The sequence below is a fragment of the Drosophila biarmipes genome, chromosome 3L (assembly GCF_025231255.1).
Source record: "Drosophila biarmipes strain raj3 chromosome 3L, RU_DBia_V1.1, whole genome shotgun sequence".
Taxonomy (NCBI): domain Eukaryota; kingdom Metazoa; phylum Arthropoda; class Insecta; order Diptera; family Drosophilidae; genus Drosophila; species Drosophila biarmipes.
In genome coordinates, this window is record NC_066613.1 from 25,951,250 (window position 1) to 25,977,244 (window position 25,995).

The window sequence follows — 25,995 nt, forward strand, 5'->3', positions numbered from 1 at the left end:
ACCAATAAAGCAATCTTAAAGAGAAAATGCATCCGGAGAAAGATCGTTTTCATCCGTCTCATGTCTTCTGGCTGCTGGCTGCTGGGGCCCTGAACCTGGCCCACATCTAAATAATTCATAATTCACTATTAAACGTTTGCGCCCGCCCACAAGCCATTCACAATGTGTGTAGCCTAGCGCCAGTTGAATATTATTAAAAGCTTAGCGCGGCAATTTGAAAAGTCGAACGGCTAAGTGTTTATAATTTTATTGTAATTTTATCTCCATTTTTTTTGCTTTTGTATATAAATTCTACCAACGCAGCAGAAAGTACAGGCCATTGCCTTGGGTTCAGTGTGTCACTGAAAATCGGTGTCAAGCTCTTGGCACCGTGGGGCAAATTGGCTGGAATGGCTGTAGAAACTATGTGGATATGGAGCACGAAGAGTCATGCTCTGGGGAGTCTTACGTAAAGGGGTCTCGTCTCCGGCAGACGATGGCGTAAGCACAGACGCCTGCTATCTGGACCGGGGGCCGAATTGAGAGCCAGCTTTTTGGCCAGAGTGGATTTCTGCCTGGCTGCACGTCTCCGGCGGCGTCTCCAGATTGCCGGACAAAGAGCCGCGAGCTGGAGCTGCGTCTCCGGGAATGGGAGCCCCGAGAGCCGAAACTTGCATCATATTCGTCACGTAAGCGTTTGGCGTCTGGCGCCTGGATGTGGTATAAAAACAAAACAGTGAGCCGGAATAAGACATTAGTTACCTTCGCACCGATCAACTAACCAACTCAGCCTCAGAATGATGAAGTTCATGGTGAGTCCTCTAATAATATATCTGATACTTGAGTACAACACTCAGTTTTATCCTGGAAACATAGCTTCATTAAGCCCTATATCACAACTCACTATTATTATTTTTTGATCCCTCAGTGCATCTGCCTCTGCGCCATCGCCGCTGTTTCGGCCAACTCCTACGGACGTTCCCGTGGTGGATACGGCGGTGGATACGGTGGCGCCCCAGTGGGTGGCTATGCCTACCAGGTGCAGCCCGCCCTGACCGTCAAGGCCATCGTTCCCTCGTACGGCGGTGGATACGGTGGATACGGTGGACAGCAGGGAGGCTATGGCGGTGCCTACCAGGCGGCTCCTTTGGCCCCGGTCTACAGCGGTGCTGAGGCTGGACATTCCTACTCCGGCTCCGGCTACGGTGGTGCTCCGCCAGTCGACGCCCAGGCCATTGCCCTGGCCAAGCTCGCCCTGGCCGCGCCCAGCGCCGGCGGTCCTCTGCTCTGGAAGGAGGCTCCCCGCTACGCCCAGCCCGTCTACCCACCCGTCAGCTACGGACCCCAGCAGTACGGACACAGCGAGAAGGTCAAGGGCGGTTCCGCAGCGGCTGCTGCCAGCTCCGTGGCCGCCGGCCAGAAGGGCTACAAGAAGCCCAGCTACTAAGCGGCAACCATGAACAGTGAATCAGAAACTACCTATCGATAAGGAACTAGGCCATAATAAAAACTGAAACCATCGAGACTTAAATTCCAGACTGTATTTTTATTCTTGTTGGGTGTGTAAACTTGTGGTCAAGAGCTTGGCTCTGAAAATCTTGGCTGAATCGGCACTGACTTAAGTTTTGTGCAATGCCATAAGATACTTTGAGCCAGCAAAAATTTATTGGTTGAGAGCTAAATGAAAAAGCTGGCAGCAGACTTGAAGAAAATGCGGCTTTAAGATTGAAGTGGAGAAGCTAAAATGCTAAAATACTTTTTGTATGATATTAGAACCCATAATGATTCGTTATGTAATACGAATACTATAAAGTAAAGTAGCTAGACTGCATTATTTGCCTTGATTATAATAATATTAAATGATAATGTAATAATACACTTAATGTAATGGTTTTATAGGAAACTTGGTTAATAAGGTTTTAGTTTTCTTTCATGATATTTTATAATAGACCCGGTAAAATATTTTTAAGAGAGATCCGGCTCAAACCAGTTCTTGAAGAATTCGAACCTCGTCTAAGCTCTTTCCGGGCACATCCGCCCTGTAAGCCATTACCCCCAAGAATGTGAAAAACAGAAAGTTATTACAAACAAATTTTGGAGAACATTCGAAATGGACGCGTTCGTGGTGCCCATTGAGAGAGTCGCTTGTTTGTGGAGCTATCTCGACCCAAACTCAACTCAGGTCCGGCAGAATGGCACATCGCGTAACCAAGCGATTTTATAATGGCCCGACAACGAGTACATGGAAGTACATAAATCAAATGTGAGTATATTCCAGGCCGGGGCAATTATGAAATGCGGCTTCTGGACTGAAACAGAGCCACTCGTGTATATAGGTCACGTAAATATCCAGGCTAGTTTTCGCGTATAAAAGCGGGGCTTTCTGGTGGTAAAATCATAGTTTGATTGATTACCCCAAAGCAACAAAACTAAGCACTCACCATGAAGTACCTGGTAAGTTGTGGGAGCCCGCAGCAAGGAAGTGGCAGCCAGCTAATCCCTGCGATTCCTCCAATCCCCAGATCGTCTGTGTTACCTTCGCCCTGTTCGCCTACCTGAACGCCAGCCCGGTGTACGGCAACCAAGGAGGATACGGCGGCAACTACGGTGGCAGCTATGGTGGCGGCTATGGTGGTATTCAGCGCGTCGTCTACGAGGAGGTGCCCTCCTACGCCCCCCGTGGCTACAACAGCAACCCCCGCAGCCTGCGCTCCGAGGGCAACGGAGGCCGTGCCGCCGCTGCCGCCGCCGCCGCCGCCGCTGCCGTGAACCCCGGCAGCTACAGCCAGTACGCCGTGCCCTCCTACGAGCTCGACGGCGGACGCGGCATCCAGTACGGCCGTGGCTACGGACACGGAGGATACTAAGTCCCGCTCAAACTATCGACTCCTTGTGCAGATCCTCGAGTGGCTGTCCCAGCGAAACTCCGAGAACCGACCAATAAAAACGACTTGAACGCAATGGAAAATATCGAACCGAAATCTATATCTTTTTTATTGTCACATACTTTTTAGCGCAGTGGGGCTGAAGACTGGGTTGGGTTACTCGTATAATTCCAGGCACCTGAGCTCAGCTTGGAAGTCGGGCTGAAACAACAGTATTACTAAAATATATGATATGATGTTTATATGATGATGATATAATAATCTTTAGGGATACTATTGAATCCATTTCACAAACTATGCTAGTTCCTAACTTTGAAGAACTAGGAAATACAATTATCCCATCGTTTTCCCATTTACATTCCATTATATCTCTTGCTTGGAGTTATGGACCTTAAAGAGTTATTAAACGTCTAAAAGTTGGGGTCTTATAAAAAAGAATTTCATCATTTAGTTAATAAATAGATCTTTAAGAGCAGGTCTTAAAAAAGTAGAGGTTTCATACTTCAGTTAAGATCAATTACGAAAAGCAAAGCCACTTTCTTTATAGGCACGTTGGTTGCCCCAGCTATCCCCCTAATCCGCCTGCGTTCACTCACGCACCCGCAATCCGGCATTATTTTGGGCCCCCGGTTGGACCATCTGCATCTGGCACCCCCAACGAAGGTCGGCCGCCGAATGTGGGCGATACGAGCAACCTGCTCAAGCCGAGGCGAGCTGAGCGCGGAGCTCAGTGGAGCCCCGATATCTGGCTAGGAAAAGCTAGAAATCCGCAGAAAGTTCCCCAGCGAGCTGGCCGAGAAGAGACGGCGAAACCAGCTCTTGAGCCGTGATAAATTTCCGGGCGCGATCACGTTTCGAGTGCAACAATAATTTTGCTTATATAAAGAAGTGTGCTTGGCCATTTAACATGTTAATTCTGCCAACTGTGCCAAAACCATCATAGCCATGAACAAGTTTGCTGTAAGTATTGATGGTGTCCCTGAAGACCGCTGCCTCCACTTCCAATTCCGTTTCCGAACCAAGGCTTATAGTGGATTATCCCTGCTCTTCTAGACTTTCGCGGTCATCTTCTGCGCCTGCATCGTGGGCAGCTGTTACGCCAGCTACGGTGGCCAGGAGAGCTACGGATCCCGCAGCTCCTATGGTCAGGATAGCTCCGCTGCCTCGGCTGCCAGCGCGGCGGCTGCTTCCGGAAACGAGGGTCAGCAGAGGGGCTATGAGCGCCCTGTGGAGATCATTGCCGGAGGACCCCGTGGCGGCTATGGAGCCGAGATCCTGCGTCCCATCCAGGTTAGCGGTGGATACGGCGGCGAGCGTCGTGGCTACAATGGCGGCAACTACCGTCGCGCTGGCTATGGACCCCGCTGGACCGTCCAGCCCGCCGGCGCCACGCTCCTCTATCCCGGCCAGAACAACTACAAGGCCTACGTCTCGCCCCCGGAGTACAGCAAGGTGATCCTGCCCATCCGCCCCGCCGCTCCCGTGGCCAAGCTGTATATCCCCGAGAACCAGTATGGCAGCCAGTACGGCAGCCAGTACGGCAGCCAGAACGCTGGACCCCGCAGCAGCGGCTACTAGGCGCATACTTGATCTCGAGCCCGCCCACAGGGCGGATACTCGATCTCAGCCTGATCAGTGTACATAATAAACCAGAGGATAGAAAATCATACCACTTTTGACTTGTTTTTCGGGCTGCATTAGTTCTTATATCTGAAGAAACACACATTTTCGGCAGCTGCAGCAGCTGGGCAGAGCGGCTGGGGGAACATATTCGTTTGATTGCAGCTCCCACCGGGAATGTGTTTGAGTGGCTCGGCGGAAACGTGCTCCGGATTTGCTTGCTCCGGATTTGCACTCGCAAATCACTCACCCCTCTGGCAGCGGCATAAACATTCGATTCAATACCTATTGTGCCAGTCAGTCAATAATCTGGGGGCTGCAAAGCGCCGCAGTTGGGTCGCCGATTCGATTTTCTGGCTGGTAAGCAAACACATCTGCTGAGTTGTTTGGGGCCGAGCTCTTGGTCAAGCGCTTCAATGCTGCTGGCCCTCGCTTGACATTCGAGTCGAGCGGTGAATCACGGCGAGAATTCTTGGCTCGGCTGCGGCACAGTTCGCGGGAAAAGCTGGCTCTAAAATTGGTTCACTGGGTAGCGGCATTATTAAGAAGAATATTTGGACGGAAATTGCTTGTCAAGCTGTGAAGAAATGTCAAAACTAATTTAACATACCTTACTTATCATATGTTTTCTTTTTCAAAGATATTTAATAAAACATAAAATAATTTATTTCTTAAGTTTGTTCATAGACAGTTCATTTTAATTATTTTATGAATAACCCAAGCTTAATTATTGTGTTGGTCTGAAAAGTTATAAGACCTTAAAGAAGTTATCATGAAATAACTAAATTTTATAAAATATAAGAATGATCATATAAAGACTAAGCTACCTCAAGAATCAGACGTTTCTAAATGCTGGTACCAACTACAGATCTGAGATCTTTACAATAAATTTTACTGTATAAAAGCAATGATATATGGGTAGGAACTTTAAATTGGATAAATGGAAGTTCTTCCCGTTAAAATGTGTACCTTGATGATGAACTGGGATCTTAACTTATAGACCATTTAGAGAATGATAGTTAACAGAGGTACCGAGGGAACTTCGCACAGCCCAGCGACTCGGCGCCCTCGCAGGTTCCGGTTCATGTTCATTGACCACTGGCTTAACCCACCTCGGCCCGATTTCCGATGCGTGCATGGGCCGGATCGCAGTGGAGTACGGCCAAAGCCCCGATACCGCACACACCAGAAGCGAACGGAGCGTGCCGAGCAGGGGGAAGTCGCTATCAATGGAGCAGCTTCTCGGGGTGCCCGGGGTTCCCGGGGTCTCTGGCAGCACCGCAATTTGGCGCGCAATTTCAATGAGCATAGAAATTGGAGACGATCCCGGGGCCTTATCGCCCTGGGAGAGAGGCGGAGGGGCTGGGAGATGCTGGCGCTGGCGGCCCCCCGAAAGTGACTGGTCATCGAGCGGGTTTGGTCACGTCTGGTGAGCTCACAAATCGCGGAGCAGCTCAAATGGTGTTGCTATAAAAGCAATTTGGACACACGCTCTGGTTAATTAGTTTTCGAAACGGTCCGTTCCTCGCACCACTGCCAAATACCCAATCCAAGATCACCGAAAAAATCAAAATGTCCGCCTCCCTGCGCCTTCTCTGCCTGATGGCCTGCTGCGTTGCGCTGGCCGTGGCCAACCGGCCCCAGTACGGCGCATCCGGATACGGATCTCCCAGCTACGGATCTCCCAGCTACGGAGATGTGGTCAAGGCCGCCGAGACCGCCGAGGCCCAGGCCTCCGCCCTGACCAACGCCGCCGGAGCAGCTGCCTCCGCCGCCAAGTTGGACGGCGCCGACTGGTATGCCCTCAACCGATACGGATGGGAGCAGGGCAAGCCGCTGCTGGTCAAGCCCTACGGTCCCCTGGACAAGCTCTACGCCGCCGCCCTGCCACCGCGCTCGTTCGTGGCCGAGATCGATCCAGGTGGGTTAACTCTATACATCACATTAGATAGGGTTCCTAACATTGGGGCTAACTCCATTGAGTAACTCTCATCATATTATTATATATATTATTCCACCTTTAAGTCCCCCATACTTACTGTTTTTTCCACCTTTATTTTACAGTCTTCAAGAAGAGCCAATACGGCGGAGCTTACGGCGAGAAGGCGATTCTGAACACGGAGTCCAAACTGGGAGTGGTTGCCATCTAAGAGCTTGGATTGTATAGCTCCAAAAGTGTGAATAAATAGTGATAGCTTAAAGCGAAGTACACGGTTGAAAATGCATTTTATGGGTTGGGGAATCAGTAATTGGGCCGAAGTGGAAAGTGTAATCGCACTCCATTGAAATCATGGAGTTTATGCCATAAGCTTTACAATAAACGAAGCTCTTTTATTTCATGTGAAGCCTATAAAAATCAGTAGAAGAATTCTGACTACCAAGCCTGGTGAACTGAATAAACTAAATCATTTCTCATAGCTATTAAATCCTATCTCAAAGACTTATACATTTCTCATTTTGCCCCGTTACGCCGCTCTCCCCATTAGTAAAGTCGATCTTCACTCTTAGTTTCTTATTTGTTATTATTATGAATAGAATTTCGTTTTTATTGCAAGATACAAAGTAAAAAATGTGAAATTTGCTCAGTTTTGTTGATGTTGATTTAATGTAAAATTCAAATTCGTTACGAGCACACAGAAATTTACCTACTAAACATAAAGTGAACTAAAAACAAATAGTAGAAGCGGTTGTAACTCGGTTAACTCGATGCTGCGGTAGCGTGCTTAGTGGGATCTTGGTGACGATTATCATTTCCATTTCGTGTTCTGGTATTATATCATGGTGTACTTTCAAACGGCTCCATCAAACGTTATTGTTCGGCCAACTCTCGGTTTCTCTCTCTGTTCTACGCATAAGTATATCGTATCGCTAGCAAAACTCTGCCAAGTTTTCGTTGATTTGTTTTTATTTTGTTTTTAGGTTTTTCAGGTTCATTATTTTAATTAAATTACATGAACTTCAAAATAGTATTATTATTATATAGATAGGATGTGTAGTGTTATGTATTTATAGTGTGTAGCCTATACGAGCCCCGCCGAGGTCCACTGGGTTCTTGGTCGCTGCCCCGGCGTTGGGGATTGACAAAAAAATTTAAATTATAAAAACTTTCTCACGCAATTCTCGTTCTGTTCCTGCACTCTGACCTCTCCACCTGATGATCTTCTCCAGTTCGGTTTGGTCCGCATTCGGTTCGGTTTGATAATGAAATGATATCGGTGCGGAGCGTTGCGCGGCGCTCTATTCGGCGATCGTCCTTGTGGTCTCCTGGATGTAGACCTGGGATCCGGGCACCGTCGAGGTGGTCACGAACGTGCGGTGCTTGGCGCGGATGATATTCAGGCTGGACTCGGCGGTGTCGGCACGGTCCTCGGCGGCCTCCAGCTCGCGCTGGAAGCGGCGCACCCGGGTGGTGGTCTGCTGGGAAACACCCTCCTGCTCGGACAGCTGGCGGCGGTAGATGTTGATCTTGGCAGTGGCCTTGTCCAGCGCGTCCTGCAGCAGGATGAGGTTCTTCTGGTCCTCCTCGCACTGCACGATCACCTCCTTGACGGTGCGCTCCTTCTTGCGCAGGATCTTGATGGTCTCGGCGTGGCGGCGCTTCTCCTCCTCCAGCTCCAGCTCCAGGTCGCGGATGCGGGCCTCCAGCTTGCTGATGATGCGCTTGCTGCCGGCGACGGCGTTCAGCTCGACCTCCTCCAAGCGGATGGACAAGTTCTGGGGAGGTATGAGGAATCACAATTAGATTGATTAAATATATGATGAAAAAGTTATGATCCAAAATAATATATTAAAGACACTGTAACTTTTTATCTTATAATACTATCATTTTTAAGTGAGTCAGTAATCTTTCCAAAGATCTGATATTTTGCCCTCCGAAATTGCCAATAAATGCACAAAAACCCACCTTGACTTCGACTTCCAAGGACTTCTTGATGGTCTCCAGCTTAACGATGCGCTCCTGCTCCTCATGCACCTGCTCGACGACGTGCTTGAGCTCCACCTGGACCTTCTGGTAGCGCTCGTCGCTGATGCGCAGCTCCTTGGACACCTCCTCGTAGTCGGAGGCCACCACAGAGAGCTCCTGCTCCAGCTTGGACTTGACGGAGACGAGGTTGACGTTGACGGTGGTCAGCTCGTTGATGCGGGAGGCGGCCTCCTCGTACTGCAGCTCCACGGTGCGCTTGGCACGGTTGGCGCTGTCCAGGTGGGAGCGGACCTCCTCCAGCTCTCCGTTCAGACCGGCCAGACGACGCTGGGCGACGGCGTACTGGTCCAGGGTGGCCTGCAGCTGGCGCTGGACATCCTCGTAGTGGGCCTGCAGCTCGGTCAGCTGCAGCGACTGCTTCTTGATCACCTTCTGCAGGTCGATGTTGGTCTTGTTGGCCACGTCCAGGGACATCTCCAGCTCGGTGATCTGGATCTGCAGCTTCTTCTTGATGCGGGTCACCTCGGTCTTCAGACGGGTCTCCGCCTCGATGACGCGGGCATTGAGCTGCTCGATCTCGATCGAGGTCTGCTTGCTGAGGGTTCAAAGATTGGCATTAGCATTGGGGTTAGAACGGATTCCAATAGTGCGGTTATTGATACCAAGAAGTAGCCCCATCTGAAAAGCACCAGTTACCTCTCAATGACCCTCCGATGTTTCGCTTTGCTGGCTCTATTTTTGGCCCCAATGGCTGACCCACAATTTGCGCATTTTCGCACCACTCAGCAGCACTCAACCACTCAGCTCAGGTGCTCTGGCATTGTCAAAATGCTTCATTGTTCCGCTGCCGCTGCATTCGCGAATTTCTGTGTATTTTTACGCATGATAAAGACATCGAACTTGTCACAAATAGCTAGGGCTTACATGCCAAAGTATTCGCGAGAAGAGTTCCTTCTCCGCGCCCACCCCTGAGATTCATTTGTTTTTGGGGTAAGTGCATCATGCGTCTATTCTTGGGCCTAGGTGCTTTTGATGCCAAGTAAATTTGAGCGGTGCTCGTTTTCCTGATACCCTACCTGATTCACTTTCTAATTTGATTCTAACAACAGGTACCATTTGTTTTAATCACTGACTATGTAGATCTATTTTGGTGTGGTAATTATAACAATGTAATTGGGAACTAGTCATTTCTAAAGGTATCTTGATATAGTTCTCACTGCATTTTTTAAGTAATCCTATCATCATCGTTAGCTTTCCTGTCCAGTAATATCTTATAAAATGTTAACGAGGTTGACACCTATCAGCCCAAATTTTCTAATTCCTATGATCTATTTGTTTAGTGGATACTATGCTTTCTTATAGAAGCCCCTGTGTGGGTTACTTAATCTGAATATCGTGTGTGTGCTCATCGCTGTCGCCTTGCCAAGGTATTTGGTATGTCTTAGCTAGAAAACTTAAGTATTCCCATTTAGATTTTAATTTTTCCCCGCCATTGTTTTCAATGTTTACGCAAAAATATTCGCTGGGTCTTATGTTGTTCCTATGTTCTTCTTTAGCCGCCTTTTCCTCTGATTGTTTTTGCTGTCATGCGCATCACTTTTCCTCGGATGAAAATAAAATAAATCTCGAACTGAAGGACAAACTCAAAATAATAGTTGGTCGGACCATCTACGCGCAAATCGGATTGACAGCCTCGAAATTTCTGAGGTGCGGGTGCGAAATATGATAGGTTGGGGTAAAAGGCGATATTGCAGGGGAAAGTGAAGGCCAAACTGGGTTCTATCTTTGATAACACAATTCATCACATTATTTGATATCACATATAAAATAAACAAAATCTAACCATTTCTCTGACTTCTAAGATTTCCCTATAACTATCATGAATATCTAAGACTTGTCAAAGCTAGATATTTTTCCTTAGAAAGTTTATAATTAATAGCCGAATTGCTGGCGGTTTTCTGCAATTAGCCGTGGTCAAATATGCCGCGCATAATTCTGCATAAATAATTCACAGAAGACTGCCCAGCAGACACAATGGGAGAAGCGGCCAAAACAAGACCGCAGTTCGCGAAAACTCTTGAAACAAAAATACATTTTGTGCCAGACGAGGAACGACAAATAGACAAATTGAAATGGCAAATTGCTGGGTCGGGGGAGGAGACTCTAGGATGCGCAGGCAGAAATTGAGCTGCAATTCAAAAATGTTCGCATTTATTCAAATCGCCCGGATGGGAACGGAACTAAACAGAGCGATCCACTTGATATGATCTGAATGTGGGTCTTATCGAGATGGAAATTCCGATGCACTTTGTATTAAGGAGAAATTACCAAAAATATGAGCTTTTAAAAATCATATATTTGATTTTCAAAGGGACTTCCTATCTCGTTTGTTGAACGCTTTGGATCCTCAAAAGTATTAAAAAGATCCAGTGCTTGAAATCTAATATGTCAAATGAAGATGAGAGCGAGCTGGGATGGGAACTGGGATAGGCATTGGGACAGGGTTAGGACTAGGGACCTCCGACCTAGTGCTTCCAGTACACGTAGCTATAGTCCTTGAGCTTGGGATGGGTGCGCAGGACCTTGCGACAGATCCAGCACTTATCCTCTATACCGCACCTGCTGTCCGCGTAGAACTCGACCGTCCGCTGATTGAGGGTCGACAGCTGGCGCTTCACGTTGTGGAGCGACGAGGAGACGCGGTGGTCCAGCTTGTCCACCAGCCGGTCGTCCATGAGCTCGATGTGGAGCGCATGGGCGCGCAGCTGGCCGTCGAGGGGGGAGGAGGAGCGCGAACGGGCCCGCGAAACGGCCCGGCTCGAGCGGACCAGGGTCTGGGCGATGTAGTCCTCCTCCTCCTTCTTGGCCGTCTTGATGTTCCTCTCCGACTCGGAGAGCAGCGCCTGGGCAATGGCACTGGCGGACTTTCCGCGAATCGAGCGCTTAAAGTCGTCCGACATTTGATCGACCTCGTTGTCCAATTCAATCTTACGGATGCGCTGCAGTATCTTGAGGGTGTCGCGTTTGATCAGATCCTCGAGCTCCTCCTGACGGCGGCGGCGGCGCTGGCGCGATCGTTCGACAACTGTGTCCGGTTCAAGGTGCTTGGTCACTCGCGTTGCGTCGACCAACTTTTGTACACTGAACGGCGAGCGTTTCTGGGCCCGAAAGCTAAGCAAGATCTCGTCGGCCCGAGCGGCACAGGTGCGCGACAAGCGGACGATCTCGTCGGCGTTGTATTGTCGCACCGCGTTCGAGGGGCGGTACTGCTTGAGGCCCCTCTCGCTGACCCACGGCAGGTGGGGCTTCTTCACCTCCAGACCCTTGGCCTTCGCGTCCAGGTAGTCCAGCATGGGCTGGTAGAAGTTCATCGTGTACCCATAGTTGTCCTCGTAGGTGGTGGTCGCCGGGCGGAAGCGGGAGGGTCTTTGTTTCAGGGCCAGAGCCATGATTCTCGGGGACTAGGAAGGGTGCCTTTCAGGGGTTTGGGTGGGGGGTATGTTCTTCTAATGGGTATGTGTTCTTAAGAGTACTCTAATTAAAGCTACAACTGTGGCCGCCTCTGTGTCGCCTTGTCGCCTCTGTAGCCTCGGGTCTCTTGGGCGGGGTTCTCCTCGGTTGGCAGCAGTAGCAGTTGCTGCTGCTTTGCAAATAATTCTTTTTTTTTTTCAAATTTGTCGAAAATCTATAAAAAGATTGCATTTCGTTCGTTCAGCTGTTGGCATCGGGCAAGGTATGAGCATAATGACGACAATAACATCATCATTATCATCATCATTTGTTGGCAGTCAATGTGCGGCTATGATTGATTCATTTTGGCAACGAGCTCGCAGACAATGTCATAATAGCCAGGCATTTTATGCAATAGCCGTGGAAGGCACAAAAGATCTGGGGAAAGTGATTGGCGAAAGAGCTCAAAAGATCTAAGAAGGAAATTGCAGGGTTACTTTAACTGAAATAAATCTTAGACTGGATTGCTATGCACCTTATATTCTCTTTCAAATCTTTTTAAAGTTTTTCAAAATGAATTAAATTATTCAGGTCACAAATCCATTTATCAATGACCACTGTAGAAATGCTTACTCACTTATATTGAGTGCCAAAAACATTTCACAATATCACTGAATCACCGGAAATATCTTGAAAACTTTGTTTAAACCAAGATAAGCTGGATAACCATACAAACTTGGAACTAATCTTAAGAAACAACATATCAAAGATCTTACATATTTTCAATCACCGCCAGGCACTGACCACCAACTGGAAAATAATTCATATCACGCCTCAAACATACCTCTTGCTGAAGAGCCACTCTTGAAGTCGAAAGTTTCTTCAATGAGATCTTTTGGTTTTCAATAACGAACCCACTTTGATTGTGTAATAGCAGCAACTGCGCAATTTTCTGCGGGATATTCAAAAGGTTTTTAAGAAATCCATAAAATTTGGAAAACCATTTGAAAGGAAACCCACTTCCTGAGCTGAGCCTGTGAACCTCTTGTGGGAGCAGGATCTTTCGCCTGGCTTCTGATTAGAAAACTAATGCCGTTGCTTTGGGTGCGACTAAAGAACTCGAACTGATTGCTAAGTGCTAAATGGGTCAGATCGCTATCAATTGTGTTGGCAGTGAAAATCGATTGCGAATCAATCGAATGATTTCCCCTGGGGGCCTTGAGGGGTGTTTGTTTTTTTTGGGACTTCCGCTTTGGCAGGGGAAGCGACAACTTATGGGTGGGCCTTCGTCTGTTGTCGCTGTCAATTGAGAGGTAGGGGCGTGGGGCTACTTCCAAGCGAGGGGGTTTCTGATCAGTCACTCACCGAATGGCCTCAATCTCCTCATCCTTCTCGGCCAGACGACGCTCGGCGTCGTGGCGGTACTGGTTGAAGTCGGCGGCCAGGCGCTGACCACGCTGCTCCTCAGCCTTGCGGCCCTGGAAAAATGTAATGAATAATATATTTTAGTTTTAGAAAGTATGTAGAAGGGTTTTCTTGGGAGCTTACAGCCTCGGCTTCCTTGTAGGCAGCGGTAAGCTCATCACGCTCGTTCTCCAGACGACGCAGCTCCAGTTCCAGCTCGTGCAGGCGGCGGTTCAGGTCGTTGATGGCACCCTTGGCCTCATGGAGATCATCTGGGGTTTGTGATCATAACAGATTATAAGTATTGTGAAAAACATAATATTAATTATATATTTTCTTTACTTTGAAGACCGGTATCTCAATTTCTACTAAGGTTCTGGCTTGTTATGTGTCAGATAATGGTAACAACAGTTAACCTGACATTGAGAAATCGATCTTCTGTACTTTTGAGTGCTTCTAAAGGCTTGGCAAGTTAACCCACCTCCCAGTTTCTTGTTCTCGCGGGTCAGCTGGTTGTTGTTGTCCTTGACCTTGTCCAGTTCGTGGACGGTGCGGACGAGGTCGGCGTGCTTGTTCTTGAGGTCGCGCTGGCTGGTCTCGTACAGGATGATGGTCTCATCCAGACGGCTCTTCAGCTCCACGTTGTGCTTCTCGAGGGTGTTGACCGACTTGGTCAGCTCCCGGCAGCTGTTGTTGGACTTCTCCAGATCGATGATGAGCACCTCCACTTCGCTGGCCAGGCGCGTCTTCATCTTCTCCAGATTGTTGACCTTGACGATGAGGGATTCGATGTGCTCCTCCAGCTCGGTGATGCGCACCTGGTACTTGCGACGGATCTCCTCGACCTCCTCGGCGCGGGCGGCCACCTCGGCGCTCCACTTGTTCTGCCAGGAGGCGGCATCGGCATTGGCCTTGACCAACTGACGTTCCAAGTCGATGCGGGCCTCGGACTCCTCCTCGAGTTGACTACGAATCGAGTCCAATTCGATCTCAACCTGATGCAGCGAGGATTCGAGCAGCGAGCGACGACGGTCCTCGTCCTCCAAGCGACGGCGGGCATCCTCCAGCTGGGAGATCACCTGGCTCTTGGAGAACGAGACCGTGTCCAGCTGGACCTTCAGATCTTGGACGTCCTTGGTCAGCTCAATGTTCTCCTGCGAGAGGCGGGATCGGTGGGAGCTGATGTCGATCACGGTGCGGTTGAGCTCCTCGATCTTCACGTTCAGCTCGGAGATCGAGACCTCCAGCTTGGAGATGTGCTTCTCGGACACGATCTTCTCCTTGTTGTAGGACTCGATCTGGGAGAGCAGCTCGTAGACTTCGGTCTGGAATTTAGCCTTGTCCTTCTCGGCTCTGCAAGCATTCGGTTAAAGAGAGGTGGAGGGGTGCTCCAGTTTAGTCTTTGGGGGTCTGAGATCGCGTTCCCGATACTTAGGCATGGTTTGTGAGATCGGCCGGGCTGTGAATCGCTAGCAAGCTTGGGTGGATCTGCGAGTCCTCGGCCACCGTTCGAAGGTCTATCGAGCGGTGGTCGAAGGCTCAGCAGGCCAAGGGTTAATATCATGTTTGGGCTGCCTGGAAGCAAGCTATGAGAATCGGTTGGTAAAATAATAAAGGTGCAGATACTGATGTGATAATCAAGGATATGTAATGAGAAACAATGAGATCAGCGATGAGTTTCTATACGATCGATAGATAATATGCGTTTAATCGATATTATCGATAATAGGGATTTCTATGTTTTTTAAGGAAACAGCTTACAACAATACTTGATTGATGATCTGACATAATGATAGGACAAGCAAATATTAAAACACATACATCAGCCTAAGAACAAGAAAATCATGTTTGATTGACAAGTATCTGGACCTGAGATCCAGAAATCCCATTGCATATCGCTTTGATCATTGATCGAAATTCCATGTGCAATCCGCGGCATTTGCCAGCTTTTCCACCTGTCGGGGGGAGCGAATCGGTGCAACCGACCTTTCCCACCCACCGGCTGAAAAGCCAGAAAACGTATCGGATTTCCATAATACTCGATGGGTCGGAGCGGGACAGCAACAAAAACAATCAACACATTTTGTATATGATTCAATCAAAGACATATTTGGGTTGGGGCGTCGGTGGGAGCGGAACGGCAACACAGCAACAAAGAGCCTCTCTGCACAAGAATGTGGATGAAAATTTCAAAATTTCTATAAATACTTTTCCGCTCAGAAAGAAAATATGGTGTGGGATGGGTGGGCATAACATATGGAAGAAAGTTTCGCCGACGAGAGCTTTTCGGGCAAAGCTTTTCCGAGTGAGCGGGACGGCTGCTTGATCTTCCGACCATCTTTGTCGTGAAACGGAAGTGCGCAAACTCGGGCGCACCTATCTTGAAGGTGGAAATCTTATGGATCGCTTAGGATCCTACGTTTGAACTGGAGCTTTAACCAAGACTTAGGCTCACAGTGGGCTATGAATACTACATAAGTAGTTCTAACTATGTGACTATAGCTCTTGGGATAGCCTTGAATTGGCTGCGATTTCAACATTCCTGGGAGTTTATTTTTGGAAATCGCTCGCTTCGATTTGGAAATATGAGAGGCGGCCAGCAACCGAAAGTTTCTCGAATTTGGCCTATACGTATGCCGTTTCGGCCGCAATTTGTGTCAATAGAACTTGCAAGCCATGCAGGTTTATGTTTTCTCTTCATTTCTTTTATATTCTCGGTATGCCTTTTCGCATGTCATGGCATTTTGATGAATTGTTTATGATCTGCTTCGATTTCTTTGTTTTTGGGTCAGCGGGGCAGCGCAAGGTTAGCCATGGTATTGTTGTGTTACTACTGCACGAGATCTTGAGATCTAGAGACATTGAAATGTCCGCGGACGCCAGCTGACGCCACTTGATCATCATCATCGGGGGTAAATAAATACGTTCTGCGGATGCATGACAGCTCGGGATGGAGATGTTTGTGTTTTGGATATGATTTCTGGGTCAATGGATCGGGGGCGTAGATCTGTGGTGTGCCTACCTGGCCTTGTTTTTCGTTAGGATTTCAACCTGCTCCTGGAAATCCGTGATAATTTCGTTGTGCTTTTTCTTCAAAAGCAAAGTGGTCTCCTCCGACTCAAGATGAACATCCTCAAGCAGCTTGCGCAGCTTCAGCAGCTCAGCGTCGCGCTTGCGGTTGGCTTCAAACTGCGAATGGTTGGGAAATATATATATCCATGGCTGTATCTGTAGGATGTCAGGCAGTACTCACTTGATGTTCAGCACCACCCTCGGCCTCCTCAAGACGCTCGGACATCTGGATGACCTGAACGCTGAGGTCGGCTTTCTCGCGCTCGATCTGGAATTTTCATAGAAAAAGGTGCAACATTAGTTAAGGATTCTCTGAGGGACTTTATATGTTCGGAAATATCTATAAATAACCTGCGCTGGCTGTAGCTACTCAAACGGCCCATAATAAAAATTATAAATCACATTAATCAGTCAAAAATAATTATGCACATGCAACACCTAAAATAACAATGGCATCTTGCCAAGAAATCCTCCACGCAGAGGTGTAGCCGTAGTCCGATTGCATCTACGATATGTGCGCCTGTAGACGTATATATCTTTTGTGGGCGGCTGTGTTGCATTTCCAAAAAGGCATTCGAACATTTTTTCGCTCGAACAGAAACATTTTTTCATCCGTCTTTCGGAATCTAAACATTGGCGAATTCGCCTTTTGTCGACGACCTCGTTTTTGGGCAATTTTGGGAATTGCAATTAAATGGAATTTTACGAGATTTGTGTGCTAGATTTCTGGTATTCGAAAATGTCAGAGGGAATTAAACTCGAATACCTTTGCATGTTTTTTTAAGGATATATTTGCTAGATAAATCTATCCAAATCTCCCCCAAATATATGTTAAACATTTATGTTTATCATAATACCTAGGCGAACATGTGTTTGTCCGTTCATTTGGCGTAACAAAAAGTTGCCTATTGCCGCAAAGGCCACGTAAGTACGGGCCGTAAATCCATTTGCGCCATATGTATCTTGTAGATACATGTTTTTTGCCGCCTATATGCATATGTGGATACGTAGAAAATGTGCCAGGCGGTGTGAAGGCTTTTAATGTGCATGAAAATTATTTAATTTTCCCACAGACACACACAGCCGCAGATCCACGGATCCACAGATAAATGGGAAGATTTCCCCAAATGAGCGAGCGAATTTTCCCTCACCGAGGAAACTCTCTCTGATGGCCTTTCGGCTTGGCTACTTTATTTTCCTTTCTTCTCTGCTCATATTTTGGTTGTTTTCAAGTTAATCATTCGCTTCTCTGTATTGAATGTCGTGCGCTAATTTTAGCCATTTTGTTCCATATACCGTGAGAGTGTGTGTGTTGGGGGCGTATCTGTGTGCGAGTGCGTGCTAATCCATAAGGCAAAAGTAATTAAATGGTATCTCCAACAAAATATAAAGAACATTCTTGGCCAGCCCCTGCCATTCCATTCCGGCAAGAGCCCTCCGCATTTTCTAAATTTGTAACGCCCCAAGATCGCCAAGAGGATCGCGCTGAATGAAGTGCACTTTCGGCCTGCGAATTTCCCACTTTTCTCTGGCTTTTCCGCTGTCTTTGCGGCGGCCGCTGTCTTTGCAAAGTCAGGCGAAAAATCATTTATCAATGCTCCGCGAGAGGCAAAAAAAGTAAACGGCTAGCGAAAGCGATTGAAGTTCAATGCACATCATTATCATTTACTTTCACACTTTCGGAACTCTGCGAAGGGTAGTTTATTCTTAGACCTGCATTTGTTTGCTGCCTTTTCTATTGGTTCTATCGCTTCTGCTACTTCGGTCTATTTTGATTTTATTTTGGTTTTCCACATATTTTTGCTGTTTTTAGGGTGACATTTGCGAAGCCAGGAAAGTGAAAATTGTTTTCCCTGGCGCTTTGACGTCCGTTGCGTCTTGGGGAATGCAGGTTGATCTATTCTTGCTTCCTCAGATATGTCATATCTAAAAGCTTATTTCGTCATCCCGAATATATAGAACTACAGAGACTATAAATTGGAACTGATTCGCTGAAATAGTTTCTAAGTCTAAGCAAAATTCAGAATACTCCCTTAAAATCTAAAAAAAAATTAAAACTATAAATAAGTTCAGTGGATTACTCACCCTTTGACGCAACTCACGTTCAACTTCAAGATCATCTTGGAGCAAACGGATCTTGTCCTGCAAGAAAATGGCGGATATTTAGTGTACTCTTTTAGGGGCTCATTATTCATATTATTTGATGGGACTTTTCATTAAAACACTATTAAGCACAGCATTGATTTCTTCACACATTTTTCTTCGATGTTTTCGTATATACGTGTATCGCTCGGAGGTGGCCATTACATAATTTTTAGCAATGCATATGTATATACCGACACGTATAGGTACATATAGACATCTAGAATTTTGCTTCACCGAATTTCTATATTTCCACACACAAGAACGCGGCGAGAACTTAACACACCAGTATATATCTGCGGTATATATGTGCATTTGATATAGAGTGTAGATGAATTTTTTGGGTTTTTTAGTTTGTTTTTCTTATTTGTCTTGATTGTTTTCTGATTCTTTTTCAGTCTCTACACAGACACCGAAATAAGAGAGAGAAATTCTCGTAGATTTTGGGGAAATTTGGCGCACACGCATTTCGGTCGTATTCCCTGGTCGGAATTCCAACGGCTTGGGAGGTTAGAAATGGGCGGTACTAGTGGAGTAGGGCCCGAACCCAACGATTCCCGACTCCCAGGCCGACTCCTATGCCGATCCCGAGCCGATCCGATCCTTACCTCCAAGCGGGAGAGCGAGCTCAGGTCCTGGATGTACTCGATGTTCACATCGGCGCCACCGGGGCCGGTGGACGTGGCCCGGTAGGAGTATTTCGAGGAGCGGACAGCCTGCGATGACGACATGTTGCTAGGTCAGATTTTCGATTCTGGTTCTCTAAATTAACTGCGATCGGTTCGCGTATCTAATATTATGATTTGTGATTCCTCTCAAGCGAAAATCTCTACAGCACCGCACGCAGTTTTGTAGTTGTCACCGAGTCACCGAGAAAATTCGTAATAAACGTCGGAGTAAGGCTGGTGATCTACTGAACAAGAGATCCCGTTGTCGTTCGAATAAAGAGTATTTCGTAGGTTTGGCCGCTGGTCGCTGGTGAATTCGTCTATTTCAACGATTTCCTCGGCTCCCTTCGGCGGCACTCGGCTGGCCTCGGCTCTCCTCCAATCCGAGTGGGATATATCTCGAGATACATAGATACAGCCCCCTGAGTGGGACTTCGAGTGACTTTTCACGCGGGCCGTGTTGTTGTGTTAATTGCTAGGTTGTGTGGAAAATTCTTTGATTTTCATTTTGGCCGCCGCTTGTGCGAACGTATTTTCACGCTAGTTTGGCTAAGAGCTTGCCCCCTACGAAAATAAACTCAAAAACACGAAGTGCGCCAGCTTTTCTTTTCTTTTGCTTACCTGTAATTAGCCTGTGTCATTTGTGCGTTTCATTTTGTGTATCTAGCGTCTGGCCAGAATGTATCTACACATAAATTTTCCCAATTCCCGCCCGTACATATAAGTCATGTTGAAATATTTGGCATCTGCAGATCATAAAGTTCATAATTTATATTTATTGGCCAACTTTGTTAGTTCAGGGGTTCGGCAATAGCTTTCTGTTTGCTTGTTTGGTAAAGCCAAACCAGAGTTCCAGCACGTACTCCTCGATAACAGGGGTATTGTGCCACAATTCCGGAACTTTTGGGTGGAAAAACTACAACTTTTGGTAACGATAGTGTTAAATCAACGTGCCAAGATTCGGAGAACATAGTAGAGCATTTAGTCATTCCATGGGTTTTAAGATCTTTTCATTTGTTTTACTCTATTAAATTTGGCTTAAAACTAAGCAGTTCCCTGAATAGTTATTTAGTTCTAAGGAATGCATATAGGAAATTTGTAGATTGTTGTGGATCGATAAACAGGGGAAGAGTTTATCGATTGATTTAATATTTGGTTTATATTGAACAGATATATGTATGTAATCCCTAGCCAATTATGGGGCCCACAGATATATGCTATGCAAATCTCGATTGTATTACAACATTTTTAAAGCTGCTGAAAAATCATAAAAGTGTCATAAATTTCTATGATATGCTTTTAAAATTATTCGCTAACAGCCAATTAGGATTACAGCAGTGTTTTCTAAAAATACTTGACTTTTGGCATCGAAACGTGTTATTCGCCAGCATAAATAAATAAGTGTAGAGAGCGAAAAAAGTGTGCGAAACAAACAAAAATATACAATTTTGAGTGAATCCTTGGCCATGCGGACAACAGTCTGCTCAGCCACAGACAATGCGTTGTCATCTAACAATTGTTGTTCAATGGTCTCGTAGATGACTGTCTAGAATACATATAGTATGTTTTGGCAACTGACGGGGCTCTCCATGTGCCCCCCTAGTAAGTGTATGTTTTGTAAATAATGTTCTTACATATCGAGTGGGATTTTGGCTCGTTTTGTCCAAAGCAGCCGAAGCTTTTGAGTGAACATTTTCGTTTTCGAGCGATCTCCTCCACCTGTGCTCCACACACAAAAACACACTCGCCTCAGCATACTTAAAAATGATTTTTCGCTTATTTTTAGCAACCGAATTTCATGTTATTTCTGCCTTTCCTTTCGGCTTGCTCATAATCGTGTTCATTTTCCACACACATTTCACCTGAGGCTAACACACACACCCAGAGCTCTAGATGGGCTAACCATCCTTATATATAAGAGCAGTTTTTGGCTCCGTTCGCAGGGGTTTCTCGTAGATACTCAGCTCTGCCTGGCCATAACTTTATTTATTTTATGCATCCACACATACAATGTTGCCGCTACTCTCTGAGTATATACATATATATAAGTGCGCGCCAGGCAGCCGTAGAATAATATTTAACATTTTGTGTGTTTGCCACATTTTGGAATGTGTAATAATTTAAAAATACCCCGGCGAATATGTAGCAAGCCGTTCGCCGATAAATAAGTCGGCCAAAAATAGCACCAAGCCAGACAACGACACCTTTAGTCAAGTAAAAAGCAAAAAATAAGTCCCATTCTCATCACGCTTTGGGCTCGGAATGGGCAAGTCCCCGTCGAGGCCTGCTTGCCAGGTGTCTGTGAGAGTTTTCCGGCCCATTGCCCATCATTTTACAGCTGCACTGAGGTCAGTGATGGGGACAGGATCCCGGTTCCCCACGCCCAGTCGCACTCCGAATCCCATTTTTCCTACCGCCACCTCGAGACAGAAATCACTCAGCGTCCGTTGGGTGTCTTCTGTTCCTTTCATGTTTCGTGTGCCAGCTACACAAAATTAGGTCAAAATTGTTATGATCACAGATACACACTCGCACACATCGCGGGGCCCGCTGCTATGCAGTTATATATAGATCGACTTCAGCTTTATAGAGTGTGTGCGCCTACTTGACGAGCAGCCACTTTCTGCAAGATGCTCGTGCTCCTCCTTGGCCTTTCCCAGGAGTGCCTGATGGGCTCAAGTGGGCGCCATCGCAGGCTCCAACTTCTAGGTGGGTGGTGGTGCAGACTCCCAGCCATCGGAGGGTATAAATAGCAGCCTAATGCGTTCGAGGCGCGAGAACAAAGGCAGTTCCCTGGAAAAGCGACCACTTTGCTTCCCGGTTCTTGAGTTTTCGCGAATTTTCCACTTGGCGTTGACAACCTCCAATCATCTGGCTGATGATTCACAGCCGCTGCTCCCAAAATGCCAATAGCCATTGTACGGACGAGTGGAAATGTGCCGTTGACAAATCTGGGATTTGCATGTCCCCATCCCGATGGCACCCACTATCCGTTGGCCTTATAGCCATGCTATATAGCTTCGACATCGGGCTGTGACGTGGCGCACAAATCTGACTCATTCGGGTGAAAAATACGGCAAACATGCTGAGATATATTCTGCACAAGATGTATGGGCACGAAGGCGTGAAATATTCTACAATATTCGGAGCCGATCTAGAGCAAGAGATCTCAAAAAGGTATAATGGATTGCCTATACCATACTGATACTAACTAAATAAATAATAAACACCTTCCTCCTTGAGTGATACAGAAGAATTTCAGGAAGAACGTAATCTGTTTATGAATAGATTCTGCATTCAAAAATAGGCGCCCAAAATAAAACTACTACTACCAATACTCTAAGCTTTATTTTTGTATCCACACATCTACCCTTTCCCTTGCCTGTTGATCTTACCAACGAAATGGGCTGTTGACAGAAATATTCCATGGCAGCGTTTCATTAACGCTATGCGCAACTTGTCAGCCTAATAAAACGGCGATTCTAAGGCCCTCAGTAAAGTTCAAAAACAATTATACATTTATAGTTATTTTTAAAGCATTTTAGGTCACATAGTTTCCCTGTACCTTAAAGAGCATTTGATATTCGCTGTTCGGGTTTTTTTTCTTTTGCCTTGCCGATTAATCATCAAAAATATTTGCAGATCGTGACGCTAAATGCAATCGAAATTTAATTATTGTCGCCGGTGAAAAAATTACACATGACGGTTTTAATTAATATTAAATGGTTGTGTGAGTTTTGCGCTAAATATTTGTCGTGCTTAATGAAAGTGTTCTTAACAGCGTTGTCATCGGATATTTGTATCTTTGGGTTTTTAATGAATTAGTAATAATAATGAAGTGATGTATATCAATTCCGGTATTAGGTATTTATGGTTGTTTACGTGTTATGGATTCAGGGATGTTGTATTTATTTTTGTTATGAATAAAAATCCTTAAAAGCTGGGATATTATTATGAATAAAAGGAAGCAAAGTAGACCGTTCACACCACTTGGGACTACAGGGGAAACCCTGAGGAAGGTGCACGTAGGTGGTTCCATCTCAGGACCTGCGTCTTGTATCCTTTGTTACCTCAATACCTCATAGAGCATGGCATTTGACGGAGAAGATTGTTAGCCAATACACAAACCCGAATAAACATCAATCATAGATGGCGGTACATAATCTTAAGATATAGGTGGCGCCTTTGTTTTTTGTAACGTAAATGTGGATACTTTGAACTTTATAAGGGCAGCATCGTCTAACAAGTTATTATAGTTATTTAATTGAAACTTAACAGGGATATCGTCATAGCAAAACAAAACAGTTTTTAATCAAACACTCTAAGGTTTAAGAGAACTTTTCAGTTCAAGAATAACTCAATAAGGTTGGTCAGGCGGCGCATGCTGACGTAGTTGACCAGCACGGCGTAGGCGTAGCAGGTGTAGATGTAGGCCCACCATTGGAAGTGGTAGGGCTCCTTGGACCCACCGCCTCCTCGAAGACGTCCGAAGGCCACATAGCCATTCCCCTGCAGGATATGGGCGTGGTGCCGCTCGGAGAGAAGCCGGCGGAACACCGCTCCGCTCAGGTAGACGACGGTCAGCAGCAGAATAAGGCGCCGCAGGTGCACCAGCAGCAGGGCCATTGTTATGATTTCGGCGACCTGCTGAAGTCAACTTAATTTTTCATCACTAATTAAACAACCGTAATGAGCTCACACCCTGGGAATCTTCCTGTTGATCCCGATATCACAATTAAATATTTACTCCAGTGGCTTTCGATTTATTTTCGCATTTATGCGAGCTCTTTGCTTTCCACCTTGTCGTTTTGTTTTCGTCGCATTTTTCGCCTGTCTCTGTGGTGGATTTATATATAGAAATTGGGACAAAGTTTTGGCTGGCAACACTTGCCAAAAGTTTTTAAAACTATTTTTGAAAAGGTGTATCGAAAAAGCTCTTGATATTTGGCGGGAACAATTTTGAATTTATTTGGCTTATAAAGATATTGTTTTGCAAGAAATTCCAATCAATTCTTACAGAAATTGTCAGTGCTTGCCAAATCGAATTATAAACCACTTCAAATGGAGCATAAAAAGGCTCTTCAGATAGCTATCAGCGCTTCTGACATAAGCTACCTCTAAGCACTACCATAAAAAAATATCTTCAAGAATCAACAGGCTGCATCCGATTAAGATAGATCGGGTCAGAGGCCGCCTTCTAAAGGGGGTATTAAAATGTATGTTTTAAAAGGAAAACTATTATTTAAATTCATTTTTTAAGTAAGATTATCTTTATAATAGATCTATTAAATAAAATAAAATAGAATTCAATTCGCCTATGCCTTTGCCCCTGCCTCTGCGTATGCGCAATGCGTATACGTAATATTCCCATGGAAAGAACATAAAGAAATACTTGAGAGCCAGGCACACACTTCTAGCAACTGCTCCATGCAAGGCAACCTTGAAACGGCGATCAAATCCCCAGTCCACTGGGGCGGGTGAGCAGCCCAAACAACAACACATCCCCACATATTTGACGGAGAAAAGCAAACAAATCCGCTTGAAGATTGCAACACGCAGTGAGGTTGGTTAAGAACAACAGCAAAAGGCCGCGGCAAAATACAATATTTAAATTAAATATTAGCACACCGAATCGGAGCAGATCGCTGCCTGGAAAATGGGGAAAATGTGAGACGAATGTGTGGCAACAGCCATCCATCTACAGCCGAGCGGAAAATGAGATGTAAATAAAAAGAAAAAAACATAAACCAAAAACTATTAACTGCAAAATGGAGCCTTTTGTGTTTAGCTGTGACATGGTAACTCAAACAGAAACAAGCCCAAGAATGTTTCATACTAAATAAATAGTATTATTAAATACAAGTAAATTGGTGTGTAGATTTTTATAGACTGGCTGGGCAAACACCTGTTTCTTTCAAATTCCAGAAGAGCAATGTGTTAAGGAGCAGGCACATGATATTTATCTTAGTTTCACATTGTACAAAATAGAACAAGTTTATAAAGATTATATATGTGTGTGCACAGATTTACCAATATTTCAAATAAAAAAACTTATAGATATCTTTAAGTTTCCTGATGAATTTGTGTTTTCCCAAAGAATACAATCTTTCATCTGGGAGCTACTTCATGGGGCCTTTCCCCCAAAAGTCTCTGACCACAAATCAATTTTCTCGGCTTTTATTGTATTTAATGTGCACGCAAACAAATCGCATCTGCTCGTAGCGCCGCCCCAAAACCAGATCCCTGACCCCCGGGTCCCGGAATCCCCACGATTTGAATGCCTCCCCCTAGCAACATCGCACTCTGTTCGGTTTATTAACTAGCGTTTGCATCGTTTTATTGCATAATCTGTCGCTGAAGGCACGCCCCCAAAACGGCCGCAGACACACTCGTAAATTACAATTTGAAAATGGTACGAAATGATTGAAAGGCCCAGAGATCGGCCACTGGGATGCGGATGAAGATGGAGCAGCGTTCGGCGAGGAGATCGCATCCCATAGGAGCCCTGGGCGAGCACTGAGAAAAATATGGTCTAACAAATGAAAGTGGCAACATTTTATTAAATAGTTTGGAATTCTTTAATATTCTTGTCTTCCTAATTGACCTTATAAGTATAAACATTTAAAAAACCAAAAAAAAAAACAGATATTTAAATTAGTATAAATGTATGTATACTATTTATAAGATCATTTTATTGGTAAGGACTATTGATATAATATTTTTGTAGATGGTTTAAAATCGCATATAAATGTAAATAGAAATTAATTTTTTCTCTGCAGACAAGTGGCGAGGGGCAGCATGATTGACCGACTGCGTGGTGCACCTCGCCGTTGCTCCCGGGGATTGCCGG

The 25,995-nt window shown here is 45.9% G+C and overlaps 6 protein-coding genes across 9 annotated transcripts; 4 read left to right on the forward strand and 2 right to left on the reverse strand.

The window, feature by feature from the left end:
* The first annotated feature begins 630 nt into the window (after positions 1-630).
* On the forward strand, positions 631-1,510 carry LOC122818998 (chorion protein S18). Its single transcript, XM_044094824.2, has 2 exons — positions 631-791; positions 908-1,510. The coding sequence occupies exons 1-2, from the start codon at positions 777-779 to the stop codon at positions 1,424-1,426; spliced, it is 534 nt and encodes a 177-aa protein (XP_043950759.1). The 5' UTR covers positions 631-776; the 3' UTR covers positions 1,427-1,510.
* A 761-nt stretch (positions 1,511-2,271) lies between these two features.
* Positions 2,272-2,960, forward strand: LOC122819032 (chorion protein S15). Its single transcript, XM_044095049.2, has 2 exons — positions 2,272-2,433; positions 2,502-2,960. Exons 1-2 carry the CDS (start codon positions 2,422-2,424, stop codon positions 2,844-2,846), a joined length of 357 nt encoding a protein of 118 aa, XP_043950984.1. The 5' UTR covers positions 2,272-2,421; the 3' UTR covers positions 2,847-2,960.
* A 698-nt stretch (positions 2,961-3,658) lies between these two features.
* On the forward strand, positions 3,659-4,533 carry LOC122819033 (chorion protein S19). The gene is made up of 2 exons (XM_044095057.2): positions 3,659-3,824; positions 3,918-4,533. Exons 1-2 carry the CDS (start codon positions 3,810-3,812, stop codon positions 4,440-4,442), a joined length of 540 nt encoding a protein of 179 aa, XP_043950992.1. The 5' UTR covers positions 3,659-3,809; the 3' UTR covers positions 4,443-4,533.
* Positions 4,534-5,973: 1,440 nt separating this feature from the next.
* Positions 5,974-6,690, forward strand: LOC122818986 (chorion protein S16). Its single transcript, XM_044094770.2, has 2 exons — positions 5,974-6,405; positions 6,549-6,690. The coding sequence occupies exons 1-2, from the start codon at positions 6,057-6,059 to the stop codon at positions 6,632-6,634; spliced, it is 435 nt and encodes a 144-aa protein (XP_043950705.1). The 5' UTR covers positions 5,974-6,056; the 3' UTR covers positions 6,635-6,690.
* A 296-nt stretch (positions 6,691-6,986) lies between these two features.
* On the reverse strand, positions 6,987-19,442 carry LOC122818985 (paramyosin, long form). 2 transcript variants are annotated; one of them, XM_044094768.2, is made up of 9 exons: positions 19,086-19,442; positions 18,421-18,477; positions 16,517-16,603; positions 16,286-16,452; positions 13,745-14,616; positions 13,408-13,535; positions 13,225-13,337; positions 8,389-9,004; positions 6,987-8,198 (listed from the first exon to the last, which is right to left on the reverse strand). In XM_044094768.2, the coding sequence occupies exons 1-9, from the start codon at positions 19,206-19,208 to the stop codon at positions 7,722-7,724; spliced, it is 2,640 nt and encodes an 879-aa protein (XP_043950703.1). In that variant the 5' UTR covers positions 19,209-19,442; the 3' UTR covers positions 6,987-7,721. The 2 variants fall into 2 exon arrangements, with proteins under 2 accessions (XP_043950703.1, XP_043950704.1); XM_044094769.2 differs by lacking the exons at positions 13,225-13,337; positions 13,408-13,535; positions 13,745-14,616; ... (2 more) ...; positions 18,421-18,477; positions 19,086-19,442 and adding exons at positions 11,029-12,094; positions 12,704-12,811; positions 12,880-13,002.
* A 3,945-nt stretch (positions 19,443-23,387) lies between these two features.
* LOC108028626 (uncharacterized) lies at positions 23,388-23,958 on the reverse strand. Of its 3 annotated transcripts, none has more exons than XM_044094989.1 (2): positions 23,845-23,958; positions 23,388-23,789 (listed from the first exon to the last, which is right to left on the reverse strand). In XM_044094989.1, exon 2 carries the CDS (start codon positions 23,769-23,771, stop codon positions 23,487-23,489), a length of 285 nt encoding a protein of 94 aa, XP_043950924.1. In that variant the 5' UTR covers positions 23,772-23,789; positions 23,845-23,958; the 3' UTR covers positions 23,388-23,486. The 3 variants fall into 3 exon arrangements, with proteins under 3 accessions (XP_043950924.1, XP_043950925.1, XP_043950926.1); XM_044094990.1 differs by having other exon boundaries at positions 23,388-23,792; XM_044094991.1 differs by having other exon boundaries at positions 23,388-23,802; positions 23,845-23,858.
* Between the last annotated feature and the right edge of the window lie 2,037 nt (positions 23,959-25,995).